General features: G+C 31.2%; 1 protein-coding gene across 1 annotated transcript; it reads right to left on the bottom strand.

Annotated features, from left to right (window-relative positions):
* Positions 1 to 2,106: 2,106 nt before the first annotated feature.
* On the bottom strand, positions 2,107 to 6,762 carry LOC106679099 (uncharacterized). Its single transcript, XM_014418054.2, has 3 exons — positions 6,725 to 6,762; positions 2,568 to 3,421; positions 2,107 to 2,216 (listed from the first exon to the last, which is right to left on the bottom strand). Exons 1-2 carry the CDS (start codon positions 6,734 to 6,736, stop codon positions 2,573 to 2,575), a joined length of 861 nt encoding a protein of 286 aa, XP_014273540.1. The 5' UTR covers positions 6,737 to 6,762; the 3' UTR covers positions 2,107 to 2,216; positions 2,568 to 2,572.
* Between the last annotated feature and the right edge of the window lie 2,643 nt (positions 6,763 to 9,405).

Below are 9,405 nucleotides of genomic sequence, written 5' to 3'. Positions count from 1 at the left end.
ATGTGGGCGATAGCTAGTCCTAAAGATACTTTAGGATTCTTACAAGAACGGATACTACTCTCTTTTAGATATTTGCTTACTGCCGGGAGGGTAACCTGTTCTATAGATATTCGATGTAAATCCTGGCTAAAGAGCAGAGAGAACGGGAAGAAAAATAGAACCATAGAAGGCAGAGTGGAATAATAACTAAGTTCAATTTATCGAATTATATCGATAGAATATACTGGATCCGATAATGTGAATGATTGCTCACTATCACCTAAGAAAGTAAACCTGTGAGACAGACGTAGTTGTACAAGAGCCCAGGAGGAGAAAAAAGGCAGTTATTTCATCCCAATTTTTTATTACTTTATTGAAAACTAGGTATAAGTACTAGTCAAAATTGATGAGTCTGCCAATTATAGGTAGGGGGAATAAAAATGGCGGCTGTTTCCAACGTTAAAAATAATTAATTTTATTCGGAGCTCTATATCTTTACAACTACCAACAACACTAGAAAATCTAAGAGAGCAGCATTTAAAATAGAGTAAATTTGCTAAACTGTAAGCCCTAATAGAGCTATTTACGTTCAATATTTCTCGAGATTTAGCTTTTTAAAAAGCAACATTTCATAAAAATGTATGGAACGGATTGAAAGATCAGTAGTTAGTGAATTTATTTTGAAAAATCTATATCTCGAAAATCATTTGATGTACAGATATTTATTGGCACTCAAATGTGTACGTCCAATGATTTCTGAAATAAAGTTTTTCATAAATCAAACTGTCGGAATAACTATAAATCAATCTATTTTAGCACATATCTTGAAAACTATTATTTCTACGAAGGTAAAGGTCATAAACTGCTTTATAGTACATTAAATTAGCTTTAATTTGATTGCTAATAGACATCTGTACGTCATATAGTTCCTGAGATATACATTTATCAACATAAATTAACTAACTCAGTAGTTAAAAATGGCAATTAAAAATGCACTGAAATATCAGTATATTTCAGTAGATTTTTATGAAATGTTGCTTTTTAAAAGACTATATCTCAAGAACTATTGAAAATAAATAGCTCTATTAGGGCTTACATTTTAGCAAATTTACTCTACTTTAAATGATGCTCTCTTAGATTTTCTATTGTTGTTGGTAGTTGTAAAGATATAGAGCTCCAAATAAAAAATTAATTATTTTTAACGTTTTGAAATAGCCGCCATTTTTTATTCCCCCTACCTATAATTGGCAGACTCATCAATTTTGACTAGTAATTATACCTAGTTTTCAATTAAGTAATCAAAAATTTGGGTGAAATAACTGCCTTTTTTCTTCCCGGCTCCTAGTACTATAGTAGGCTGCTATGATTGTCATATTGGCACTTCTGGGCTTTAAAACGCAATCGAGAGATGCTACTTATAAAACTTTAGGTTTTAGCCGGTCAGAAGGTTCTATTCTTATCTTTATTGATTCAAATAATATATTTATAAATACAATTATAAAATAAATGGTTTTACACAAGTAATGTTTAAGTATTTAAACAATTGTTGCAAATTAATATGTGACAATAGTTTGGCTGAAGACTGTTGTGGTTCATGTCTCGGCAGTTTGGTCGCGCCAGTTTGGTCCGTAACGGTTCTAGCGGTAGCCATTATGATGAGCAACATATAGTAGAAGTGTGACTACAACTGTTTACAGCAATAATTTTCTTTTCTATTCAAACAAAACATTAAATCTATAAATTTCCAAATTATAAATTTCAGAAGGGCTGGTTTTAAAAGGTGTATTATTTTTAAATTTTAGTTATTCTTTGAGTAAAATCATTTACCGAAATTCCTTATATTGAAGTTAGTTCTCAAATCCCCTAACTTTTTGTGTTTTCTATTTTTTTAGGGGATGACACATTCCCTCTAAAACTCTCTCTTTGTGACCTCAGTAGAGTAGCAGCTCCAGAATATTAGATAAAACAATAATAATAAAGCTTTAAGTAAATACAGTTCACTAAAAGGACAATCTCAGCTTTTATCAGATTCAGAATCAGTAAAAATATTGGAGCAGAAAAATAATTTAGGTTGAAATGAAACGGAAAGAATGGAATTGTAAAATAAAAATTCTGTATTTTTTATAACTAGCGTTTATTCGTATAAAACATACATTTATATATAAAAATAGACGATTTTATTTAATACATTTCAGGACGACGGGTGGAGGGGACTAGAAGGTATCGCAGCGAATTATCTAAAACATAAAAACAAAAAAATAAATAGAAATATAGATGTCTATATATTAATTAAACATTATGTTATAATGCTAAATGAATCGTGAATCGCAGAAATCACACATGAACCAGTTCATAAATATGGACATGTGGTGTTTATATTATTCATCATTAAAACAATAACGAGCATAATCAAAATATCAAGTGTTTCATTTCCACAACTCGTCAACAAAAATGTGGTATTAAATGTTTTTATTTCGCCATAAATGTAAAACTGTTGTCTTACTTTTTTTTTTTACTTTATTAAACAACGGTTATGACTTAGTTCATTTTAATTATTTTAGAGAAAAATAAATTTAAAATATACATACTTGTGCTAATGGTAATGGTATTTGGATTTCAAGAAGCTTCCACCAATTCCATGGCCGATGATTGCTCCACCTCCGTAACCACCTCCGTAGCCACCGCCGTAACCTCCTCCAATGCCTCCTCCAATACCACCTCCAATGCCTCCTCCAATACCTCCTCCAATACCACCACCACCTCCAATGCCACCTCCCAGTCCAGCACCGCCCCCAAAGCCACCACCACCACCGCCGGCTGACACTAGTACTGGCTGAGAGATTGCTACTGGTTGAGGGACAGGAACAGGCACGTCTCTAAAGACGGGAACTGCTACGGGGCGAGGAACTGATACTGGAACAGGTACAGATTGTGCGTATGGTACGGGCTGTGGGTATGGGACTGGTACAGGCCGGTCAACTGGTACTGCAACGTTCCTGTAAACGGGTACTGGCACTGGTTGGGGCACTGGTACAGGCACTGGTTGATCCACTGGTACGGATACTGGTTGTGGCACCCTGACTGGTACTGGCCTGTCGACTGGCACGGAGAAGGGTTGTGGAACCGGTACTGCTACCCTGTTGTGCACTAAGACATCTTGGCGGATGATGGTACCGGCCGCTGCACCACCTCCTAGGCCACCGCCGCCGCCACCTCCGAGCAGAAGAGCACCACCGCCACCACCGCCGCCTCCAAGCAGGAGAGCTCCACCGCCACCACCACCACCTCCGCTGCCGAGCAGGAGAGAACCGCCACCACCGCCTCCTCCAAGGATTGCCCCGTGTCCTAGGCCGGAGCCATAGATACCAGTGGAGAAGATTCCGCGTTTCTCTTTCTCCTGACTACCGCAACTCACAGCTACCGCCAGTAGCAATGCTCCCACCTGAAGCAGAAAAACATACATATATTAATCACACTGAAATATACTTTTAATAACTTTGAAAAATTGGGTACGGTTTGTACGAGTGAAAAGTTGTTAAGCGATTCTACGGTGGCATAAACACAAATTAAGTATATGCCGAATACGTAGCAATACAGCTGTTGAGAGTATTCCTGGTATGAAATTATTGAGTTATTATTATTGAAATTAGGAGATTAAATATGTTCATAGGATGTCTGTGGAGTGTCTAGGATATGGTACTGAGTGCGAGAATGGAAAGACCGAGGAGACAATTAGCAGAAGGCGAGGTGAAGTACCAAAAAACAGGAGTCCACAGTTCTGTTAATGTGGGTTTTAAGTTTTTTTTAATTGCTATGTATTTTGAGGTACACCTTTTAGGGTACTGTTGTGTTCCAATCTGCATACTCGCTGTTTTGCCAATGTAATTGTTTAGTTCAGTATAACAGTCTTAAGTAATTACTAATTGGGAAAAATTACATGGCTCATCCTTTTATTCTCAATGGTGATTTATAGAATTGTTTTAAAGAAATGCTATCATTGATTCGTTCAATAGTCCAAATTGATTGAAATAGGCTATCAATATCACCTCAACTATACTTTGAATTATCATTGTCTCTACCTGATTCCATTAAGTCAGCACTTACAGAGTTTAATTGTGATCGACCAGCAATCCATAAGTCAGTAGATATGAATATACAACTATGTATAAGCACTTGATAGTTTTTCTCACCTACTGTATTGTAAATGAGTTTATTTCTAGAAACGTCTTGTTTTTAGTGTTGTTTATAGTGCAAGTGGTTGCAGGGCACTATATATTTATGTTATGGCATACGCCAAACAACATATTTCGAAACCAAAGATATAATCTGTTTATTATTTTCGACATATTTTCATTTCAACATTTTTTTGCTATAAGCAAGCTCTTCAATTCCTCCATCTAAGGCAATTTTAATTTTAATGTAAATGAATGAATTTGTGATACTCTAACCTATATCAGAAACTGGAAAAGAAGTTCTTAATGATGAATCAAATAACTTTCAGTGCTCAAATCACGTACTAAACCTAATGTCACACTAGTTCCAGTCTGTAGGCTCACTTAGATCGGTCGTATTGCCTTTTTAGTCGATAATCTGTAAAGATGAAAGGAAAACGAAAAAGAAAAGAAAAATAGCGCACCAACTAAGGATATGTGAGCTTCTTTTCTTTATTCAACTTGAAATTATTTAATAAATAATTTCCTTACTATTGTTGTATTTGCTTCATTTTAATACTATCCTTGCTTCAAAAACTAACTAAATCCAAATATTCTAAAAAAAAAATGAAGGATTGTCCTAGTCAATGCTACGTTTATGAGAACCAGAATTAGTTATGAACTATTACTGATCCATTTTGTTGAACTCATGATTTTAAACTAAGCAATTGAGCCTTTTTTTTAATTTGGAAAAAGTACTTGATAAAAGACAAGCAGTTATACGAATGGAATTAATGAGGAATACCGTAATAGGATTCAACTGGTCATGTTTACATTGAGATGAAAAGAGAACGGGCAAGAAGGTGCTTGTTAGTAGTAAATGATTTCACCGCTACATGAGATATATTTTCTTGCCCGTATTAAATGAATCAACTGGAAAGTAGGAATCCCTTTTAATATCTATCTCAGTATTAGTTAAAAGTGAGGCAAAAAATGTAATTACCATAACATTATCATTCAAAATTTAGTGGTGGAACAAATTAAAAATATAAATCAAATTTGTTTTTGCAAGAAAATCGTCCATGAAACGCTGCTTTTTCAATTTCAGGGGCTTTTTAAATGTTGCTCTACTAAACTATCTTAGGTCTCCTCTACCCTTTTTAAGCAAATAATTCAAAAGTGGTATAGGGCCGTCGCTCCTTGGGGGACTTAATGGGCCGGGTCTGGTCAGGAAGAATTGCTTTTTAGGAAAAAAAAAAAAATCAGATTTTCAGTTTAAATATTTACCAAAATGACATTTTCATTTTTTTGGCACAGCTTCTACAAAAAAAATGTTTCTGATTCGGGATTAAATCATAAAAATTGACCAATTTTTTTTAAACAAAAAGAGGTAAGTTGTAACTAAAAATCTTTCCGATGTGATAATTTATCAGTGAATTGAACTAGCTAAAAATAAACCTTAAAAATACCAAATTCAAAAGACCATCTTTACCAGTATTACTCTCAGATAAATAATGAATCTATGAACTTTTTTTACTGAATTGTCTGTATTCACCACTTAAAAATTAGAAAAAATAAGTCATACTATTTTTTTTCTCTTGCTTTAGTTTTTTATTAATCATAGCGAGAAATAATTTATTACTTAGATTAATAATAACAGTATATCTAAACAATCATTCTTAATTATTCAATATTTACAGCTGCAAAAAACATTCAACTTTACACTGATTATAATGAAAATGGAAAAGAAATGTTTAAAGGTGAAATTAAAAATTTATTATGTTCAAATAGAGCAATTTCCAATGGAAGGTGGTTTTCTATTGATATAGAAAGTATTCAAAATAAAGTAAGACACATAGAGTTCCTATTAATAAACATTTGTTTATGATCTCTTGAGTTGCATTGGTTATAGTTACACGCGAAATATTTGTTAATTATTTAACTTATTATGGCGTGATTGTGAATTAAAAAATAATATGTGAAATTTTCTTAAAGTTGAAATAAATTTGTTAAAATTTAAATTAAAAAATATCTAAATAAGGAGGTGTGAAAACAAGGGATATCTTTTAAAGAATTAAAATCATTTCAGTAAGTGCTAATTTCTATATAAACTTTTATATTCGTTAAAAACTGTTAGGATGACTTATTTTAATTTTTTTTTTCTTGTTAATAGAAATAACTATATTTGTTTAATAATAGAAAGTTAGTATTTAATAAAAAAAATAAATAAATAAAAGAACATTAACCAAATCGTAAGTCGGGAAAAAACTTTAGAAAAGAAGAAAATAATATTTTGTATAGATCTATTGTATTATATAACAAATTACCTAGAAATGATTTATGTGAAACTTAATTATTTTGAAAATTGATTAATGATTGAATTTCTTTTGTTATCAATTAATATTAAAAAATATATTTAACTATTTTATTTTTTACTAGTAAGAAATAAGCATTAAAATGCCCTTCGGGCAATCAAGGGGCAATACAATTTTCGTTTATATGTATATATATGAACTGTACTTGATAGTTTGTCAATAAAAAGTGGAAGGTAAGAGAAAAACAAAAATCTAGTGAGAAGTATAGGTAGAACTTACCAGGCTGAACATGTTGAGCGAGCTTAGGACTGGGTGAGTGTGTGCCCCTGAGGTACACCCCTTAGATTTATATAGTCTAGGCTGCCTTACGTAAAACTGGTTCCCTTGCAACTTGCAGCTTCTATGTCCTTTGTTGTAATGTTCTTCCACCTTTGACGTCATAATTGCTACCACCTATTGATTTTCAATCAGCCTATGAAGAATTCAAAAAGATGTCATATCTGGTTTAGTTTAGAAATTCGATTGAGTTTTGGAAGGTTCGAATTAAAAGCCGCAAGTAACTTCAGACAAAGTTTGTCAAAAATTATTTGACGTTCCCAAACTTCATAAATTTGGAATCAGTGAATTAATTATTATGAATTAGAATATGTTCAATTAATAAATTTAGTTTAATTTCTATGATTACATCAAATTAACTAAATATTGCATCCATGCATCATGACTGAGAACCCATCAGAAATCTTTCCATTTCTGTGAAACAATTTATCTTCAGAAATGAATATTAAATTATATTAAATATTTTATATTCGAATTATATGGCTCTTTTTATATATAATCTTTACACTTTCTTGAGACTGGTTATTTTTGTTTAAATTAAATAAATTTTAGAACCACATCAATTTCAGTCCATAATTACTGTATTTTGTCAATTCTTCATATTAAATTAAAAATTAAAACTTATAATCACAGTTAATTTTCACTATTATAAGTTATCATAACAATGATAAATTAAACACGAGCGTTGGATTTATAAAGAAATATAAATTATTTTAAGACTAAAATTGTATAAAATTTATTTTATTTAAACAATTAAATAGCTTTTTATTTATTTATTAGATTTTTGCACCCAACAGTATTGCCATATACCTTTCTCATCTAGTGCATTATTTAACTATTTGAGTATAGTCTTTCTGAACAAAACCAAATTGAAAATACTCAATTAAAAATAAAACAAAAAATTTAACGTCGATTAACTAAATCATGATTTTTTCTTATTTTAATTTAATTGCATCAATGTAATACTTATTATAATTTATCATACATATAGTATATGTATAATATTAATACGAATATAATATGTTTAGACCAGATCGTTTATACTCATAATTTATAATATTATTATTTATAATATTACTTATAATTTAGAATTGAAAATCCAGTAATAATAAAAATAAAATAATAGCAATAATATAAGATGTTATTATTGATATTGAATGCAGTATTTACTATAATAGTACATCTGTAACTTCGGTCATATTAACGCTTCTATAACAATAACACAATAATCTTGAACAATATTAACAATAAACAGCAATACGAAAATCATGATAATCAGTTAAATAGTGTTATGAGGTTATATTGGTGTTCATGAGGACATAAACATAGTTTTTATTATAAGATATATGATTTTTTTAACAATTAAAACAGGAATATAAAAACTAACTTGAGGTAATTAAGAAGAAAATACAGTATATAGCGATTTAGCTGTGATTCCTCGCAAGTGCTAAAAAATCATTTTATCATTAAAAACCAAACACATTTTTCTAGACATCTCGAAAAAATTCCTGAAGTTTAAAATATATATATAGGTAACCTACGAAACGATGGTGGAGACGAAATGCCCTAAGAATGAAGCACAGAATTTCTATTTTTAATTGAAATTGTATGAAAATCGTATTACTGATTTTTTCAGACTACCCAGTTTAAAAAATATTTTTGTCTAAAATTTGAAATCAAATTTTCTGCAGATAAATAGACAATCCTACCAATGCCGAAAAAACAATTTTATTGTCCTCGGCATTTTTTTTAATCAAATATCTAGAAAATAATGGCTACATTAATTCAAAATTTAGAAATTTAAACTAATTTATTGAATGTGGGTTATATACAAATCGAAATTCTTCATAATAATTTGAAATACCATGTACATTCTAGATTGGATGTACTAAACAGGCTGCTACAGCAATTGGATCCAATAACGGATAAGAATGTGGGCCGAGGATTCATTCTTCCTAAAAGGTATTTATTTATGTTTCACAAAAGGAAAATATTATTCCAAATAGTTAAAGTAGTTTAATAAATAATAATATTATATTATAAATATTAACACAGAGATGAGCCACGTTGTTAATTGTAATAAGGTGTAAGAACTTATTTTAGGTAACTAATTATGGATAAAAGCAAATTAAAAAAAAAAGTTTCTAATTTTCCTATTAATAATTCATATTTTATTAATATGTTAAATATAAATAACATAATATGAACTTCGACTTCTCCATGAGTATTAATTAAGTCCAAGAAGAGCTCTACTATCTGCATCGACCCCATCCATCCTGCTCAAACTGGGTCTTCCAAATCTTCTTTTTCTTTCTAGACGCATCAGAATAATTTTTCAGGTTGGGCTACTCTCATCCATCCTAGCTAAATGACCCGTCCATTTTAGACAGTGCATTCCAATGAATTGGACTACGTCCATATCATTATGTATGGCTAGTTCTACATTACTCCGCCTTCTCCAGTCGTTACCTGAGTGCACTGCTCTATAAATGCGATTTAGTACTTTTCTTTCAAAGACCAGCAGATTACTATCATCTGTTTTCGAGAAGCTCTATGTTTCCACTCCATGTGTAAGGACAGGAAAAATCAAAGTCTTGTACAGAGTAGCTTTTGTTTTCCTGGCG

Source organism: Halyomorpha halys, unplaced genomic scaffold, assembly GCF_000696795.3.
Source record: "Halyomorpha halys isolate HHAL.00 unplaced genomic scaffold, Hhal_1.1 Scaffold177.1, whole genome shotgun sequence".
In the NCBI taxonomy this organism is placed as follows: domain Eukaryota; kingdom Metazoa; phylum Arthropoda; class Insecta; order Hemiptera; family Pentatomidae; genus Halyomorpha; species Halyomorpha halys.
Note: the sequence above shows the minus strand (reverse complement) of the source record. Positions and strands in the feature narration are given on the sequence as shown.